The sequence below is a fragment of the Jaculus jaculus genome, chromosome 8, assembly GCF_020740685.1.
Source record: "Jaculus jaculus isolate mJacJac1 chromosome 8, mJacJac1.mat.Y.cur, whole genome shotgun sequence".
NCBI lineage: Eukaryota > Metazoa > Chordata > Mammalia > Rodentia > Dipodidae > Jaculus > Jaculus jaculus.
Genome location: NC_059109.1, coordinates 23,509,564 through 23,530,622, shown reverse-complemented (window position 1 = coordinate 23,530,622; position 21,059 = coordinate 23,509,564). Strand labels below are relative to the sequence as shown.

Below are 21,059 nucleotides of genomic sequence, written 5' to 3'. Positions count from 1 at the left end.
TTAGTGTATGGTACTCACAAAAGTGCATATATACTTAAAAGGTAAAATTCTATAAATTGTACAGAAAATTTGGCATACCTACCTACTCCTAAACACCAGAATGTCAGCAATGCTCACAGTATTTTCCAGAAACCCATGTAAGCTACCCAACATAAACATGTAGTTCATAAGACCTCTTTTTCAGATTGCTTACAAAATGCTGTTCCATGGATCTTTAAAAATGGCTTTTTAACAAACGCTTTAAGTCCCTATCAAATTTTCATGCGATCAAAAAATCTTGCATACTTCACACTATGCAGCTCTACCTCCCACCTTTGAAATAGATTATCTCCTGGCTGGAGAGATGATTTAGCGGTTAAGGTGCTTGCCTAAGGACCCATGTTCTACTTTTCAAATCCCACATATAAACCAGACACAAAAGGTGACGCCTGAGCTAAGCCGCACTTGTACACAAGGTGGCGCGCGTGTCTGGAGATTGCAGTGGCTGGAAGCCCTCTCTCCCTCCCTCCCCGCCCCCCCCCATAAAAAATAAAAATAAAAAGTCTATCTCCTCATTGGCTTCTACTAAAAGGCTACTAACAGGGAAGGCAAGCTTCTGAACCAAACATCTGAACTCTTCTACGGAGTCCCCTTAAAGATGTCACATGCCCCAAACAGAAACCATTTTATTTTAGATTCCATCACTCCCCTGAGCTCTATCTAACCTCTAAGTAAACACTAATCTGCACCTTCTATCTACACAGGCTGGTCCTGTGAGGAAGTACAGTACAGACAAAGAGTGGCCCTGTCTTTGTCTTTCCTGACTCTACTAGTTATCCCAGAGCTATACTTTGGCTAACTGCAATGTTCAATAAATTCTTGACAATTATTATTGCTATAATTTTGACAAAGGAATAGTATGACAATTCTGCACTCAAATAGCATAAGAGTAATATCCAGTCTAGCCTTTTAAATTGAAGAGTGCTAATACCTAATTACCTTGTATATTATCTTAGCAACTGTAGGACTGCTTATTAAAAGACATGGTTATGAGCAACTAAGAATGTTCTAATTATAATGATTACATGCTGGAAAGAACTACATTAACCCAGTGGATTATATACCTATTTCATGATTTGAATGTACACATTTTCTAATTCTATTATGTGGTAACTCTGAAAAATGCACAGACATGTCATCCTCTTGTGATCATTATTTACTTGCTAGTGGCCAGGTTCTAGAATCCACTCATTGAATGCATATTTAATTGTTCTGTTAAAAAAAAGTTCTTGAGCTGGTGGCTTACACCTTTAATCCCAGCACTTGGGAGGTAAAAGTAGGAGGACCACCATGAGTTCAAGGCCACCCTGAGAGTACATAGTGAATTCCAGGTCAGCCTGGACTAGTGTGAGACCCTACCTTGAAAAATAAAAAATAAAAAATTTTAAAATTGGAAAAGTTCTTGAATGTAAAATGGAGACACTGTTTTATTCTGAAAACGTGGTGATTGTTCAATAATAGCCTGGTGAGAAAATAAGAGAATATCATGTTGATGCAATGTTATGTATCCAAATGCTAAATAGAAAATATTCCAAGAGTCATTTTAAAAAAATATTTGCATATCCTAGGTAAATTTAAAAAAATACTTTACAGGTGGTCCTTGAGCTCCAACTTCTCCCAGTTCTCCCTGGTCACCTTCTTCACCCTTATGAGAGAGAGATAGAGAAAGAGAATGACAATAAATGTTATTCTAGCAAATGAACATAGAAATAGCCTGGGTCTTAGCTCAGAATATTTTGATTCATTTGTCATTCCCTGAATTATTCTACTTGCTTTATTAAATTATACTGCCCAGGTAATCCACATGAATTGCATAATATTCAGAAAAAACAGATAAGTATATAAAAATGCTACCCAAGTCCCACTATTTAGCCATAAATAAAAATAATGTCTTAGATATTTTTCTCAGGTTTCCAAAGAGAGAGAAGAAAGAGAACACAAGAACACATATATATTTATATTCCAAGTGTGTATGTTACAGGATATTATTAGGAAAATATGTCAGTGTTATACAAACTTTTATAAAGGATATATTATTTTTAAATTATGATCAAATTTAGCTTGCATGTATATATATTATATTATAATCTTTAAATATATTCAGGTCAGCCCTTTCATAGGTTATACCTTTGATATCACTCATTAAAAAGCTTTTGCACTTTCAAAATTTATATTTTCTCTGAGCAATTCTATAGTTTAATTTCTTCCTTAGGACTGTTAACCATTATACATTCCTTATCTCACAGGCAAGTTCACTGCATGAAGGCCATACTGTGAACGGGGAACAAGCCTCACACCTCCGGGCTCTCCTTTCCTACCCTGCCGTCCATTTAGGTTCAGTCCATTATTACTTCTTCCAGGACTCATGCTTCATAGACCTCCTGTCACCCTACCTTCTTGCACCAGTTTTCAGGGTTTGTAGTGAAGTAAACTAAAGGTATTTTCAGCAATAAATGATATTTTGCCCCTCACAAAATCCTGAAGGGTTTCAACTGAAGATCAAACTGAACTTGAGAGTCCATCTAGCTAACCTGTTTAGTAGCAAAAGCACTAGTTTCATGGGGAGAGTGGAGAAACGCCCTGTGGAGAGCTCCATCTCCAAATCCCATGGGAAAGAGAGTAAAAGGCTCACAAATGAAAGGGCCAGCTCAGCGAGGAGGGCTGGCAGAGCACAGGGGACAACAGAAGTCCACTGTGTCGGCTGCACAACCCACACGTATCTCTGGACGCAATTGAATAATACTCTTGCATGCCTGCCTTTGTGGCTAGTGTTCTATCATGTTGATATGTTGCATTTAATTTAGCTCTGTGATTGGACATATTTTTCTTACTTTCTGTCCTCCCAAAACTCAGAGCAAACCATCACACATAGCAGGTATGCAAGAAAATTTGTTAAATTTTCAAACACATATTTTTTTAGAAACAGTGGAGGGATGGGCCTGCAGAGAAATTTACAATTAACATCAGAAACCCAGCTGTTTTCTCCCAGATAAATAATGTCTTAACTATTCACAGCCCAAGTAATAAAAGTCTCTAAAATAAATGTACAAACTGTAACATAGTATATAAAATTGGTCTATTTATCTTGATTATGCAAGTGAGATTATTCAACAGACTGATTTTAGCTAAGAAGTACAAAAATATAAATGCTTGGAGACATTAATAAACTGCCTCTCCAGCTCTTCACTTTCTAATAAAAAGACTAATTATTTACCACTACCCAGGGAAGGTGTAGAAAGACACAATCATCAAAGTCACCTGCATTAATAAGAATGGTCTGACATTATAAAATTTACTAAGATAAAAGTTCTATGCAGGAGATAAAATGCTTATATACTGAATATTTTTTCATCACAGTGGATGAAAAATTATCAAATAGGTCATAGAGCATTCAAGCCTCAAAATACACACACACACACACACATATTATTTATTTATTTACAAGGTGAGAGAAAGAGACAATTGGCATAGCAAAGTAGGGCCTCTTGCCACTGAAAATGAACTCCAGATGCATGGGACATCTTTGTGTATCTGGCTTTACGTGGGTATGGGGAAAATGATTATAGGCCTTAAAGCTTTGTAGGCAAAACGCCTTGAACCACTGAACCACAACTCCAGCTTAGATCCCATCTTTTTCCAAGATACTAAATTATCATTAGCTTCCGACTTTCTCCAAATTTAGGCTATAGTAAAATCATATCAGAAATTAATGGGCAAATTATTTCAGAACTTAAGGTGAGGACCTAAAGGCCAAACATTTGTTATAAAATTGTACAAGTGCCAGAAACTGTTGTGACCTGAAACAATTAAATAACATTTGCCTATCATAAGCTTCAAGGAAAACTTCTCAGTATTGATTAGTTTGAAACAGAAAGTGCAGGTAGTCAACATGATGCAGTGAAAATGTTTGGTACATTCTTTGGACTTTTTTGTTTTCTCACAACTGAACAGCTGAGAATATTGTACTTCGTCTATGGCCATATCATAGTGAATGTGCCCAGTCTTGTCTGATCTCAGAAGCTAAGCAGGGTCAGGCCTGCTTGGTACTTGGATGGGAGAATATTGCATCTTGTCACTATACTAAGGTGCCAATAGAGAACCTACTAAGTATTACTTGCAAAAGAAAGATGATATACAAAACATAACGATTTATGACTCCTTAGAATTCCTTGTAATAAAAGTTGATCACTACCTCTTAATCACAGTTGACCCACTGGAAGACTTATTTTCCTTACCTTGTGTCCTTGTCTTCCTGGTTCACCAATTTCTCCTTTAGCCCCTTTGTGACCCTAACAAGTAAAAAAAAAAAAGAGACATACACAAATAAATAAAATTGTATTGGGCTTGGCACCAAAAATGGTCAGATGAATCTTCAATGATCCTGTCTCCCTAAATCTGTCTCTTATCTGCTACTAAGGAAAAAATTTGTCAAAAAGAAAAGTGCTGCCTTAAATCTCTGTAATAGCACCATGTGCACTACGTGACACTTTATATAATAAACATCAGCTTTAATTACCAGGAAAAAACACTTCTAGAATAGCAAGTGCTTCGTTACCCAGTTCAGCAACACAATCCATTGATACCTATCCTTTATTCCTGTTTCCTCAGCTTCCTCCCCTACAACTTAGTTAAGTGCAGTAAGTCATTGTTAGCTGTAGTAATTTAGCTTTTCAGAAGTCACAGCAGCCTGACCCAGCTATGGCCTCCTCTCTGATGGCCGCTGTGGAAACCCTTCTGCCTCTTTCCTGGAGGTAAGTAGAAGGACTGGACAAGGAATACGCTTCCCCAAAAGCACAGCATTCTTCCTTCTTGTACGCAGTCTTAAATGCAAAAGGAAGGCTAAAGGGCACAGATAATGGTTGCAGAGCAATAAGAGAAGAGCCCCATCTTTTCTTGTCAGGTCACCTACACTAGCCATATGTGCCTTAGAGCAGTAGCATGATGCAAACTATGAGATGAACACTCCAAAACTAAGTCTGTTCGAACTTTCACCCCTCTCCAGTCTTGAAAAAACAAGACACCAACCAAATCGTCCACAATAAGTAAACCCGCTAAAACTGCACTTAGAGAAAACCTGTGGAAGCCAATGCCTTGAGGCCCTCCAGATCACAGCAGAGCCCCAGGGATCTGGAACTTCTTAAAAATCACTTTGGTCATGGAGACTTGAGAGAAAAGGCTATCCCCTCCCCCATATCTGTCTTTTTAAAAACATGGAGCATTTGGAGACTAAAGAGATGGCTCAGTGGTTAAAGGCACTTGCTTTGCAAAACCTACTGGCCTGGGTTCAGTTGGCCAATACCCATGTAAGCCACATGCACAAAGTGATGCATGTGTCTAGAATTCACTTACAGTGGCAGGAGGCCCTGGCACATCCATTCATTCTCTCTCTCTCTCTCTCTCTCTCTCTCTCTCTCTCTCTCTCTCAAATAAATAAAAATATTTTAAATATAATATTTTGAAGTAATTAGGATGACCAAATGAGAGAAAATTCCTTCAAATAAGTCTCTATTATTGCATATTTTGCAGTTTTCTAATTTTTAACCAGAACGTACTCAAATACATATGTGCTCAGTTCCTTTCCCATACTCCTACCATTATCTTCCTCCACAGGAGGCAAAAAATTGACCCTTGACTTGGTGTTCCAAATTCTCTCTGTCCAAGGTACATTCATGGCATTTCTTCCCTGAACTACTGGGGCATGTTATGATTAAACACCGGCACCTCAGCAGGGGCATATGTCAGGGCACCAGCTGGTATTTCCGAGGTTAATTTGCACCTTGGACTAAAGCACAGAGTAAGCAAACCCAGACTTGACTAACCCACCTAGGTGGTGTCTCTACACCCAGAAGGTCGGGCTTAATGAGTCCATTTTTTTCCTGTGGCTAATACTCTTAAAAATAAAATGATGAAATTGTTCTTACCCTCATGCCTGGCAGGCCTGGATATCCAGAGCGACCTGGTGGGCAAGCATTGGGACACTACAAGAAAACAGAAGAGAGAGACAGAGAGAAAGAATAAACTATTAGCTAGAATCCAAGGAGTCCAGCTATAGACTCACATTAAATACCTCTGAATATTCTTTTCTTTGTTTTCTTTTTAATCACAGAAATATTTCTAGCTTACAGGGGAAAAAAAATACAGACTACAACAAATATCCTGTGAAAGACTTATTTTCCAGATCTGTTATGGTAATATTCTTCCATATTGATTTGATACCTAATGTATTAAAGAAACAGAACAGATTATGACATGAGCTGAACTGGCTCCCTCCTACTCTACTGGAATAACTCTACTCTGAAGTTCATACTCCTTCATTAAATGGGATGAAGTTATTTTTAGTGCAGTTTACCACCAATGGGGTACTCTAGTGAAAACTCACACCTTAGGCATAAAATAAAAGGCTTATGGAAAAACAAAGATACTTCAGTAGTTAAAAAAAAAAAAAATTGCTATGCCTTGAGGGTGTTCAATCCATCTGTCACTAGTCCTAAAAAATTGCTCTGCTACCGGAATAAAAGTGAAACACAGGGCTGGAGAGATGGCTTAGCAGTTAAGGTGCTTGCCTACAAAGCCCAAGGACCCAGGTTCAAATCTACAAAGTCTACACAAGCCAGATGCACATGGTGGCACATGTGTCTGAAGTTTGTTTACAGTGGCTGGAGGCCCTGGTATGCCCATTCTCTCCCTCTCTCTTTCTCTCTCTGTCTCTCTCTCAAATAAATATTTTTTTAAAAAGTGAAACACCGAATCCTAGCATACTCCAGATATGTCATTTTAAAGTTAGCTCATGTAAGGACTATATGGTTTTTGAATTAAAACTATACTATGCCATATACCTGCCTAAAAATACCATGGTTCATTCATATAATATATGCCAATAAAAAATATATATATGTCAAGCTACCATCAATCATGGGGTACAAGAGGGCCTACACCTATCAAACTCTCTATCAAAAAAGTAATTGTTATCTCAATTTTCCGGGTGCTAACTTACTCTCCGTTGGAGAATCTGCTTCTCTTTTTCAGATAGATGCAGATCCTAAGGAGAGAGCTGCCCCAACATACCTCAACAGGGGCCCGGCTGAAACTAAGGACAATTGGCAAAACAAGCAAGGGTGATGTTTCCCTGATGAACCGGATACCAGCACAAAGGGGAAGGAGACCAACACAGAGAAAAATCAACTCCTACCAAATCAGAGAGCCAGAGCCTCAGAGGTCCCCAACAACTCATCACTGAAGCAGACCAAAAATGAACCCAACATGGCTCAGGGAAATTTTGCGGAAGAGGGGGCGGACAGAATGTCAGAGTCACATATTGGGTCATGATATGCAGAGACATTTATCGTACTAATAACTGGGCTAACTCCACAATGCATGACCCATTTACATCAACAAGGAGGGTCCAATGGGAGGGGGTAGATCATGGATGAGCCTAAACAATGGTACCAAACTGCCTGTATTTGCTGAAAAGAAAACTAACAAATTAAATTTAAAAAAAAAAAAAAAGAATCACAAAGATCTATATTGTATGTAGAGAAAAATAAATATTACCAATGGGTCTCCATCATGAAAGCCGATTGTTCCCTAAAGTAGATAAAATGTTACAGTTAAGAATAAAATTAAATGATTAACTCAAAATCACTAGTAATAGAATGTCTACTGGCAAAAATGTGATAAGTATAATTGTTTCATAACAAGGAACAAATCACAGCATATAACATGTTAATATTCTAAAGACCTGACTTCAGGATGTATTGCTTGGTAGACCTCCTAAACCACAGTAGAGGGGATTAAATGGAGACTAAGAAGTAGAAAACCCAGGGAACCATGACATATAAATTAAACACATCACACACCTTCTGCTTAAACCCTAGTTTTTACATTTGATGTTGTGAAAACCTTAGTAAAAACTAATTTGTTTGAAAATGCTTCATTTACATGTCAAAGTTCTGAGCATTTGGGAAATCACAGGTGTTAAAGGACTTCAAATGTGATGAGTACAGCTTGCTCTAGGAAAATCTTTTAAATTATGATTCTCCTACATTGCTGCCCCTGAAATGGCCATGCTCTGAGTGTATGAAATATTAGTAGGCATTTTGAAGGGTAGAATGATGAGTCAATCAATAGACACTTTTGTTTTTGCTTCTGATAATTCTTTAGTTTGTCTCTCTGACTTAAAGAAAAAATCAAGTTGCAAATAACTTACACTGGGCCCTGGGGGTCCAGGGGGGCCAGGTGGTCCTCTTCTCCCAGGATCACCCTAGGTCATTTGAAAATTGGGATAGAGTGGTTACACCAGAATCAGAACACAGGACATAAAATGAGAAAGGTATTAGACAATGGCATTGCTGGAAGCCCTGCAGAGCTCAGGCATGCACAGACCAGCACCAAAATCCAATTTATTCTGCAAAACCAGGAAAATAAGAGAAGTTCTGAGCTCAACAAGACATACAACACAGCAAAGGGAAACACAGGGAAAAAAATGAGACCAATTCTTTTTAAATGATGATCCCTCTGCCCATCTCTGAACACGCACTGGAAATCCTTTGTATTTTCTGTTTGACTTACAGAAGAATCAGAGCAGCCAATACTGCTAGTGCCATCCACTAATGTAAGCAAAAAAAAAAAAAAAAAAAAAGCTTGCACCCAGCCTCAAGCTCAGAGGAAGAGGGTGGGTCTCTACCATTCTGAACCTTGCTTCCCCTGTTCACCTGACCCATTACCTGGTCTGTTATGGAACTCACAATGGACAGAAAAATCAAAGATGGCTAAAGTTAAAATAAACCACTTACGCAAAAGAGAGTTCAAGTTATTTGCAACACTCTAGTTTCGACACATTTTCCTTTTTAATATTCTACTACAAAAAGGAGCATCTGATAGTTATTTTAAATATACAAATATTTCATATTCATATACTTTTTTGTTTAGTAAATAAATTTTCAAGCACTGCTAACACTAATCATGCATATAGAAACAAGAGAGGTGCATAGTATGTGGCTCCTTGGCCCAATGAATTGGTAATTTTCGATTTTCTTGATCCTTTTTGATAGCATCAATGTTTCAACATTTTTCAAATATTTACTGAATATCCATATGAAGTATTTTTATCAGCAATTTGCTCTATGAAGTTCAGTGTATTTATGTGTAAAGTTAAATTCTGATTATAAATTAATGGTTCTAGCATAAATATGCATGCCAATTAATGTAACACTATTTTTATATCATGTGGAAAATCTAACAAAAAAGTCATGGTCCCCCAATCCTGATTGAGAGTCTATAAAATGTGATGTTACTCCAAGACATAACACTCAATCTGGAATTTCAGAAGTAATGTTTAACTGGAATAAAGTCCATTTGCCATTTTTTGATTTGCAGGAGGAAGCATACAGTAAGGATGATTTGTCTTCATTAGCAATGTCTCCATCAAATCAGCAAATGTCTACCAAAATGCACTGGAGTACTCACAATAGGTCCTACACGGCCAAGCTCTCCAGGAAGTCCTGTGGTCCCAGGAGGACCCTGAAGTTAAAAAATCAAAGTGACAAGGCAATTAATGAATACCTTTATAGGGTAGCATAAATGCTATCAAATATGCTAAATAGCAGGCTCAGAATTATGTTTCTGTGCTAGCTTTGGTTTCCAATAAAGCAATAACTCATTTGATCAAACTTTATTTAACATGGAGCAGAATTTGCTAAAATAGGAAATATTTTATATATCATAATAGGGATGTTGACATTAGTAGCCACCTAAGATCATATAGGTGGAACCTGTAAACCCCACTAGCTAGAGTGGTAGTTAATAGCTCAGGAATTGAGAAGGAGGCTATTTTCTGGACTATGTAAAAGTAAATGATGAAATGATACATACAGGGGGTCCTGGAATGCCACGGCCCTAAAAGAAAAACAACATAGATATATTTATTACATGTGGTTTAAACAGTATAAATTCAGGCAGGCATAACTCATTTGAAAACAAAACGTGAACCTCTAACACTAAAGAAACATGTGAGACTCACGGTAAAGAAAGTACTGGGGAATACAGAGCAAACATTACAGCCTCAAACAGAACAGAAGCTTGCTGCAGTTTCATAGACCATCCATTGTTTCTGTTCTGAATAGCACTCTTTCTAATTTTTTAAAAAAGAAAATCAAATAATCCACCCATCTATACTTTGCCCTCAGGAAAACTTACCATCCCTCAAAAAGTGGCACATCACAGCCAAAGAGTGTAAAGGTTTGATTCACATGTGGTGTACAAAAAACACACGTTAAGGATAATATAGCTTTACAGCTCATAATAAATATAAGTGATGTTTAGAAGTCCCCCCACCCCAAAGCCAGCACTAAGCACATAGAGGCAGGAGAAAACCTTTCAGAAATACATCTAGTAGGCAGGACTATAAATGTATTTCCTGACCAAAAAAAAAAAAAAAAAATCTAAATCTAGTAGGCATTTAAATTAAATTAGTGTGACTCCTGAGGTAACCTCCAATGCAGTCCTAATGAAATATGCTAAATTTGACTCTGACGCTCGTCAGTTTACTTTGCTTTCCTTTACCCTTAACATGCTTTTATCAACACCAGGCTACATACAATAAAGTCTTAGAACCACATACTAATTATCTTTCATAAACTCCAACAAGTAAGAAAATGGATGCAACTTCCGATTATCATATTAAACAAATTAAGTCAGTCTCAGAAAGACAAACACTATGTCTCTCTATTTGTAGATCCTAGATTTTATACTGGCACATAAAGTCATATATGCATATGTAGCATGAAAGTAGAGGCAAAAGTGTCTAGGAAATGAAGGCAAGTAATGGGTGTGAAAAAGGGGAGAGTAGGGAGATATGGGGGAAATGTGCTGAAAGTATATGATATTCTTACATGGATATAGCATTATGATACCCAGGATTACATACAATGGATATATGCTAACAAAAAGAAAAATGTGCTGCCATGCGGCTAATATTTTTGTCAAGTACCTGGAGTCCCTGTTCTCTGTCTGCTTTCTTGATCCTACTTTTTCCCCTTGGGATTTCTCATTATTCTTTTCTCTCCTCCACTGGGTTGAATAGCTTTTATTCACAGCTTCCTATGGTCTCAAATTCACAGTAGCTTTTCACTTCAGACGTGCTTTGCTAAAATACTCATCTACGCACAGCCCATGGAACCAACGCACATCCTCCAATCATGATACGATTATTTCAAATTACTTAGGCAGCTCAACCAAGTAAAGACTTCCCATGAGTAACAAGTGAGGCTTTTCAAAGCAGTTTTCGATAACTTATTCTTATTAGAAGACTTTGATGCATAGATCAATTGGGAAATAGGTCTTATATTTAAGATATCAAAGTAATCAATAAGTTATTTCATTGTCAAAGACCCAGATGTTTGAAAATTTCACTAAATATAAGAAATGGCCTGTATATACAGTATTGAGATCTGACTTTTAAAATTTTGAAGAAAAAAAAAAGAAATAAAGAAATGCCAGCTGGGCGTGGTGGCGCACGCCTTTAATCCCAGCACTTGGGATGCAGAGGTAGGAGGATCGCCATGAGTTCAAGGCCACCCTGAGACTACAGAGTTAATTCCAGGTCAGCCTGGACCAGAGTGAGACCCTACCTTGAAAAAAAAAAAAAAAAAAAAGAAATGCCAGCATGCCATTCACTTCTAAAAATAAACATAATGGAAAAGTTGATAGATAGTAAAATATGGCAAAAAAAAAGAAAGAAAGAAGCAGTACAAATGGCAGAGGGTAACATATGAATGGCAACTGCAAGAGGGGCAAAGAGAAGAGCAGGAAGTAGATAAGTCTGAGCACCCAAGTCTTGTAGAACAAATTGTCAACTTGTGCAATGCAAGAAAAATCTAGCCAGGGAATGGGGTGCTTGATGGTACCTCATAAGCTGATACCTTTATTTGTTTATTTATTTATTTATTTATTTATTTAACTTATTTAGAGAGAGAATGGGTGCACAAGGGCCTCTAGCCACTAAACATGAGCTACAGATTCATGCGCCATCTTACACATCAGGCTTACATGGGACCTGGAGGGTAGAACCTGGATTCTTAGGCTTTGCAGGCAAGTGCCTTAACTGCTAAGCCATCTCTCCAGCCCATAAGCTATTATCTTAATAGCAAATATATATATATAAATTATATATATATATATAACTTAGCAGTTTAGATACTTGCTAGCAAAGCCAAAGAACCCAAGTTCGATTCCCCAGTACCCACGTAAAGCCAGATCACAAGGAGGTGTCTGGAGTTCATTTACAGTGACTACAGACCTGGTCATATTCATTTTCTCTCTCTCTCTCTCTCTCTCTCTCATCTTTCAGAAAGAAATAAATAAAATATTTTTAGAAAACTAGTTGTGAAGAAAGTGTTATGATGAATGGTTTAAGATTAGATTATTAGGCCACACTTAGGTTCTTGCTCTTGTTATGCAAGATTTTTTTTTTTTTTTTTCCCAGAAAGAAGGTAGAGAGGAAGCTGTCGTCTGCATCCCAGCACCCAGCAGGCTGAGGCAAGATGTCCAGACTGGGCTTTAGAATGAGACCATGTCTGTCTTGTTCAAAATTAAAAAGCAACTGAAAATAGACTATATAAATATTTATTTAATTTTTATTGACAACTTTCAAGCATGTGTCTGATGTATTTTGATCATAATCCTATCCTGTTACCTTCTCTTAACTCTCCTTTTCCCTCCTCTCTTTTCACAGAGCCCTTTTTTCCCCTCCAACTAGTATTTCTACTCTTAATGTCTTCTTTTTCCCTTGCCTACCAGCCATGATGGAATGTTGCTGGGCCCAATAATATATATGTCTTGAGCAGGTAATAACAGTTGCTGTCAGATCATAAATGCAATGGCTACTTCATAAACATATTTTGTAACTGCATAATCATTTTTTCTACTTTTAGTAGAAAATACTTGCCAAGACAAGTCATACTCTTTGCCATATATTATGTAGAAAATTTTATTGACTTTTTTTTCACAGTGACAAAATTTTTTTCTAAGGATAGGAGATTTTCAGTTTTGCTGTTTTTTTTTTGGTTTGTTTTGTTTTTTTTTTGTTTTTTTTTTTTGTTACTTACTGGAAATCCACGAGATCCAGGCACCCCGGGTTCTCCCTAAAAAATAAAAGTAGCTTCATTTTACTTATCTTCATATAGTATGAATACATAAACATGTAAATTGCATAAATACTGACATCATTTAAACACTACATCTTGGCATTTCAAGTGCAATTTTAGTTGAAAAAAGTAATTTAGCTGACTTACAATATTTTACTTGATTTTCAAACTATATTTTGAGGTATTTTTGATTAGTAAACACTATGCAATCAATGTCATATGGCTAACTTACTTTTTGTCCCCTTGGTCCAATGGAGCCAGGGGTTCCATCAGGTCCTGTTAAGCCCTAAAGAAGCAAGATCATGATGTCAGAGCTATGATAACATTCTTAGGCAAACCATTAGGTAGAAAATTTTCATTTTATTTATTAAGAATCTCCAGGCTGGTTATGTTTGTATAACACAAATATTTATAAAGTAATATGATATAATATGCATTCTTATTCAAAAGTAATGTTTAAAATGAGACTGCTCAGTGGAATGGAACCCATAGCTGGAGCTGGAAAACAAGTCAGAACCATATCCAGAAATGAGCCTGCTCTCCGTTACCAAGCTCCCACCAATTATGGACTACAAGAGGGCCTACATGTATTAAATTCTCTAAAAAAAAAAAAAAAAAAGATTATCCCATTTATCTGGCTCTAACTTCACTCTCCATTGTAAAATTTGCTTCTCTTTTTCAGATAAACACAGATCCTAAGGAGAGAACCAGCCCATCACACCTCACCAGGGCCCCAGCTAAAACTAAGAGTAATTGGAGAAATGAGCAAGAGTGCTGCTTCTGGCACCGGCACAAGGGTGAAGGAGACAGACACAGAGAACACTCAGCTCCTACCAAACCAGATACCCAGAGACACAGAGGCTCCCAAGACCTCATCACTGAAGCAGACCTAATATGAACCCAAGACGGCTCAGGGAGATTTGCGCAAGAGGGGGGTGGGAAGAATATTGGAGCCACATGTTGTGTCATTATGCACAGAGACATTGTCATTTACACATAACTGATGGCTAACTCCACAATGCATGACCCATGCTCCCCTACAAGGGGGGGGAACGAGGGAGGACAGGGAGGAGGCTACCATTGGTAACAACATGACAACACTGTGCACAAAACGAATAAAAACATCTGTTATGAATGACCCAAAAATGAGACACGCTTAATGTTTCTATTGAAATTTATGTCATTTTTCTTTTGTATTCATTTTTCTAACTTTGTTCCTACTGAATTGTTTGTCACAATGTAGCAAGTTTTGTCTTGTGAGAAAGGAAATATAATAGTTCCAATGTCCTCTGACTGGTCCTCCCTCTGCCCTTCAGCCAAATTCATGTCCATTCTTCATTTCACTTACAAAATAAAAATACTTGTGTCTCTTTAGCTGCAGGACAACAATGTTTCCTCAATAGCAATTAAAGGCAAATAATTTAATTATTGCCTTATAGCTACATGAAGCCCTTTAGCAACCTTCCAGCAATGACAGTGACTCATTGAAGAACATTAACTTTAAAGTACAAACCTTTGAAAGCATGTTTTTCCTTACCAAAGATAGGTATACCTAAGTACATCTGACCTGCTATGCATGATTTAAGCCTAGTATACAATTATAACCACCATATCCAAAGCTAAGATATATTAAGTACACTTTCTTATCTCTAATACCTATTGTATCAATATCTTTAGTTAAAAATAGATACGAGAGCATATAATACTACATGCAATACTTAATTTACACATTTGATAGATGCCTTTTTATTTTTTATTTATTCTTTTTTTAATCAAATCTTACTTCCAGAAATTTATTTATTTATTTATTTATTTATTTATTTGAGAGTGACAGACAGAGAGCAAAAGAGGCATATAGAGATAGATAGAGAACGGGCACGCCAGGGCCTCCAGCCACTGCGAACGAACTCCAGACACATACGCCTCCTTGTGTATCTGGCTAACGTGGGTCCTAGGGGATTCAAGCCTCGAACTGGGGTCCTTCGGCTTCACAGGCAAGTGCTTAACCACTAAGCCATCTCTCCAGCCCATATTAATTCTTTTTTTAAACATTTAATCTAATTTATTTATTTATTTGAAACAGAGACAGGGAGGGAAAGAGAGAGAGATTGAGAATGGGTGTGCTAGGGCCTCCAGCAACTCCAAATGGACTCCAAACATATGCACCACAGTGTGTATCTGGCTTATGTGGGACCTGGAGAATCGAACCTGGGTCCTTAGGCTTCAAAGGTACATGCCTTAACCACTAAACCATCTCTCCAGCCCTATTTACTTATTTATTTATTTATTTATTTTTGGTTTTTGATTTTTCAAGGTAGGTTTTCATTCCAGCCCAGGATTACGTGACATTCACTGTGTAGTCTGAGGCTAGCCTCCAACTCCTGGTGATCCTGCCGCTTCTCCCTCCCGAGTACTGGCATTAAAGGTATGCACCACTACGCCCAGCTTCTTTACTCTTTTAGATGTTGCGTTTACAATGTGATCCTAAGATTCTGTATTCCTAAAGAAAATAATTATGTATGTTTGTACATCGTACATAAATAGAATATAATTTTGTATTATTATTTTGAAAAATGTCCATACAACAATGGGGGAATATCTCTTGAAACTATGAAAGCTCTGCTGTAGACTGCATTGCCAAAATTTGTGTCATGGCATCAATAAGAGCCAATTGAATGCTTTAAGGTAATTCACATAGAGCTAATAGTTTATCATTTTTATCTATCAGATTCTCTAGGAACTCCACAGGTGAACAAATGAAGAAATAAGGGGCAAGGGGGATGACTTAGCAGTCATGGCATTTGCCTGCAAAGCCAAAGGACCCAAGTTCAGTTTCCCAGGACTCATGTTAGCCAGATGCAAAAGGAGGTGCACGTGTCTGGAGTTCGTTTGCAGTGGCTGATGGCCCTAGCACACCCATTCCACCCATCTGTCTCTCTCTCTATCAGTAACTAAAAATAAAATATTTTTAAAAAGAAGAAATAAGAAAACAATATTTTAATATACCAATAACTGAAAAATTACCAAAAAAACAAGTCTCAGTAAAATTAACTGCTGAAGACCAATAATATCAAACATTTTCATATTTAGCAGAGATCACATATCCAGGAGCACTCTCTGTAAATACATATTACACATAAATTTTAGAAACTTCAGGGTGTGTTTAATTAATAGATCCTAACTCTACCCAAGACAAATCCTGGCCAATTTCCATACACAAAATCAGCTAACCTTCAACCTGTGTCTGGAATGACTGGTAATACTAGAGGGCAATAATTACTATATGTAATATAATAAAGCAAACTGAGTAAATGATTGGATAAGTTGGAGGTTTCCAAGCCACTTCACAGTTCTAATATCCTCCATATGACATGATTACTTGTGTCAGTCATTGGAAATTCTTTGGATTAAATTGAAGGTGGATTTGGTATTTGATGTTACCATGAAACCTATTATAAACTTACTATGTACATTCTAGTAATTCCAGCACCAAGGAGGATGAGACATAAGGATCATGAATTCAAGGTCAGCCTGGGCTACAGAGCAAGCTCCAGATCAGTGCAGGCTTCATCTCAAAACCCTGTCTCAGGAAAGAAGTAAGAGAGGGGGAAGGATGAGGAATGAAAGCAGTCATGGAGGACACAGGGAGGGAAAGAAGGTAAGAAAAAAGAAAAGAGAGAAATGTTCAATACAGCTTCAGGACATTGCTCTGGCATCTAATTCCCTTTATACATAATTGATTAATAACATTAATTATGGTTAGCCTTTTAGATGGAAGAATACCACACTTGTCTTTTTATACCATTTTTATTTTTGGCTCAAACCATGACCCTTGCACGGAGTAGCTGTGTAATCCTGGGCTGACTGCTTAACTGTGCAGTGTTCTAAGTGGTATTATGGTATTCCTCATTTAGAAAGAGTCCAGCAAGTGATACAACCTAGATATTAACCACAGTATTATACCTATTGGCCTCCTAAATTTCTTTAATGTCTGCCTGTTTCTAGCAGAGACTTTTAGAATAGTTTCTCTTTGTGTGTGTGTGTGTGTGTGTGTGTGTGTGGTGAAATTCGTAGGTGTGTGCATGTGTAGCCCAGAGGCCAATATCAGCTGTCTTTCTCAGTCACTCTCCACCTTATTCTTTGAGAAAAGGACTCTCACTAAACCCAGAGCTGCAGATTCTGCTAGACAAGCTAGACATCAAGCCCCAGAAGCCCCCACTTCTGCCTTTCTCTCCATTACTGTGATGGCCACCATACCTGGCTTTTTTGCCTGCACTTTTTTTTCAGATGTACTTTAACAATAGAGCCATATCCCCAGCTTCAGAACAGTTTCTTAAGCCACTATCATTAAACATCTGCCAGGAAAACCAGGCGTGGTGGCGCACGCCTTTAATCTCAGCACTAGGGAGGCGGAGGTAGGAGGATCACTGTGAGTTCGAGGCCACCCTGAAACTACATGGTAAATTCCAGGCCAGCCTGGATGGGAGTGAGACCCTGCCTTTAAAAAGAAAAAAAAAAAAAGGAAAGGAAAAAAATCTGCCATGGGAAAAATGTGTTCACACCGACAGAATAGAAAGCACCTAATGCCATGCCTATGTAGAGTAGCATAGTTTAACTATAATTTCTATGCTTTTAACTCTTTTTAATTTTAATTTTCTACCTGTATTACATAGCTCTTTTAAGAATAAAATACTGTTTGTACAGCTCTCTGAGCATGTTAAAAGGAGTAACATCTACAAGAATATCTCTACTAATTATTATCCATGGTAATAACACAGTTGTTCTGTTACTCTGACACATCTAGTTTTATGTGTCCATAAAAGAAAAGAAGAATCACCTTGAAAAAAATAAAAAGAGAGAAAAGGGGAAATAGACACACAAGTGTACCTGATTTTCAAAATCCCATTTGCAATAAAACTCTCTACATCTTGTTTCAAAGAAATTACAGCTGAAAATCTCTGCAGTGGCAGAAGGAACTGCCTTTATATTACTTCTGCAGACAAAGTTCCATATAGGAGAATCCTGAAGCTGTGTTCTGAACTTTCACACTGCCATTTATCAGTGTTCTATTTTCTACTAGCACTCTATTTTCTGGTTTCCTTCCACAATTTCAGCAGCTCAGCTAGTAAAATGCAGACATGCCACAAGAAGCATAACTCAATGGCATTTTGCATTTCTGCCCAAAATCCACTTGACAAAGAAAATAAACTTTGAAGTATATTTCTCTCTCATTCTTTCAAACATCCAAAAATATCTGTTTTTAACATTACAAAAAAAAAAATGAGCTTTAAATGAGATAAAGAGCAGAACACAGAAAGATGGGCAGTCAAGGTCCTAGACTCACTACCAAGAAAAAAATTTTGAAATTTTCCTCTATGGCCAGAAGAGATAGTAAACTTTGAGCTAGTTACTACTATACTATTCTCAAAATATCCATTCTTGATTGTAGTAACAGATTGTTTTAATGTTAAGTCAACAAAATGGAGCAAGAAACCAAAGTTGGAGGTAATGAAACATAAAAATATTTACAACACGAAATATCCCATAAATTATTTTGAGTATCATTGAACTATCCATCATCATCATTGCTCTTGGTTGGTAAGTTAAATACTAACATTTCACTACCACTGTTTTCCTCTATTCCTTCCAATTATTCATATATTGTAAGAGCCTCAGTGAGTAGAATTAGCCTGAGGTGCCACCCCCTCCCCTAACATCAGAGACTGACTAAAGCTTTTAGGACACCACAGTGAATACCATTAACTCCACAGTGGAGGGCCTTCAGTATAATGGGGAAAGGGAAGAAGGGATATAAAAGTTCAACCTTTTATTTAAAAATTGAATTTTAAAAAAAGAACTTCATGAGCTGGGTATGGTGGCTCACACCCTTAATCCTAACAATAGAGAGGCTGGGGGTAGATGGTTCACTCTGAGTAAGAGGCCCACTTGAGCTACAGATTGAGTTCCAAGGTCAGCCTGGGATACAGTGAGAATCTGCCTCAAAAATAAAATAAAAAGAACCTCATTTATATCTACATAAAGCAAACCAAAAGAGCAGAAAAACAATGAAATGGACTATGGAATTGTTTGTTATCTTAGCTGCTAAAGAACTTCAAGTCCCCAAGGAAACCACTTGATCTTACAATTATTCAGTCTCCTTATACTGTGGGAAATAGCATTAGACCAATCTATTTTTCAGGTTACTTTAAGGCTAAAGAAGCAAAATTCATGGCAGAGCTTTAAGGAAAAACTCCAAATGTGCAAATAGTATAATTTCTTCCTTAGATCTAAGAAATGCCTAAAACATTAGATTTTCTCATTGCCCCCTACTCCCTCCCCAAACACACATGCTTTCTTCTCTTTTTCTGTTTCTTTCCTCCTCTGTCTTCAGACTGGTTCGATGCCTTCAGTAGTTTCTCCCTAAGGATTATTTACTGTGAACGCTCCATGTTCTAAGAATCCGCTCTCTCTTACAACTTCTAATATTCAAAGAGAGGTTTATTTTGCACTGTGGAGCTGTAAATATAAACAAAGAAAGCAAGCTTGTAATTATTTTATATTGTACTCCTATAAATTTTAAAGTACTTTCATTTGTTTGCCCAAATGGGAAAGTGACCATGTAGCACCTGCAAAAATAATAATATGGATTGTTTTTATAGTGATAGGGTAGGCAACAAAGAGTTTTTATAGCAAGATACATAAGCACTATTAAGCCAAGTGTGAGCTTAGCATTAGTGGTACATGTCTGTGATCCCAGCTCTCTAGAAGCTGAGACAAAACTGTTCTAATCCAGCCTCAGCACATAGCAAGATCCTGTCTCGATAACCAAAATAAATAAGCAGCTGAGGTATAGACAAGTCTAGTATTCTGTCTGAAGTTATATAGATATTAATGGCAAGATTAGATTTTAGATAAATGGTAATTAGATTTTCAGGGGAAGTTGTTTTTGTTTTTGTTTTTGTTTTTTGGTGTTTTGTTATTTTGGGTTGTTTTTTTTTTAAGTAGGGTATCCCTCCAGCCCAGGCTGACCTGGAATTCACTATGTCATCTCATTGTGGCATCAAACTCGTGGCAATTCTCCTAGCTCTGCCTCCCAAATGCTGGGATTAAAGGCGTGCCTACCATGCCTGGCAGAACTTCTCTTTTCATCCAAAATGAAAAGCTTATTGAGATTTCAAAGGAAAGTGGAAAGAAATTCAACTCGTATTAGGCTACTATCTTATGTAGTGGCCTGATATTTATTATACATTTTAATTATGGTATGAAAATTTCAGTAATTCAGTTACAAAGGTCTTCATAGGCAAGAAGTTCTATAACCTCAATTTGTATTACCCAAGATGAACTTCATATTCAGGAGATATCATAGGTGCCATGGACTGCCATCTGGCACACTTTTTAAAAAAATCAAACTAGAGGCCTTAAAATATAAAACACAGTCTATCTCCTGAAGCATTTGATGATGTTGAAAAATATTCTTACTGTGATATGCATGGCAAGAGAAAGCATATATTGATACCAGCTCAAAGTCTGCTATTTTGCTGTCAAAATAAAAGAGACTATCAAGAGCTGACCAGTAGAAGTATGAGCAGTATGTTTGGAAAGAGAAGCGTAAGCCATTTTATTCTGAAGAAATTTACTCACCATCCAAGGAAGCATCTGCCCAATTAGGTTTTAATTTCTTGCTTGAGATGTGTTGACCATTTCCTGCCCCCACCCTATCCCTACACACACCTTTATTCACTTTGCGCATACATTTTTTTAAAAAATATTTCTTGACACTGAGATATTTTGTGTGCCCCTCCCAGGGAGGTATCTTTTCTAAACTAACCCAGTGAATGCCAGAGCAAAGATTAGAATGCTGTGAGACTTAGCCATCTA

The 21,059-nt window shown here is 37.3% G+C and overlaps 1 protein-coding gene across 1 annotated transcript in view; it reads right to left on the bottom strand.

Annotated features, from left to right (window-relative positions):
* Col9a1 (collagen type IX alpha 1 chain) overlaps nt 1-21,059 on the bottom strand; it is a 92,766-nt gene that overhangs the window by 46,780 nt on the left and 24,927 nt on the right. Inside the window, exons 11-19 of the mRNA XM_045156687.1 lie at nt 13,414-13,467; nt 13,143-13,178; nt 9,910-9,933; nt 9,505-9,558; nt 8,246-8,299; nt 7,591-7,623; nt 5,961-6,017; nt 4,275-4,328; nt 1,631-1,684 (exon numbers count right to left, since the gene is read on the bottom strand). Coding sequence (XP_045012622.1) covers nt 1,631-1,684; nt 4,275-4,328; nt 5,961-6,017; nt 7,591-7,623; nt 8,246-8,299; nt 9,505-9,558; nt 9,910-9,933; nt 13,143-13,178; nt 13,414-13,467 — 420 coding nt within the window. The remainder of the gene's footprint in view (nt 1-1,630; nt 1,685-4,274; nt 4,329-5,960; nt 6,018-7,590; nt 7,624-8,245; nt 8,300-9,504; nt 9,559-9,909; nt 9,934-13,142; nt 13,179-13,413; nt 13,468-21,059) is intronic.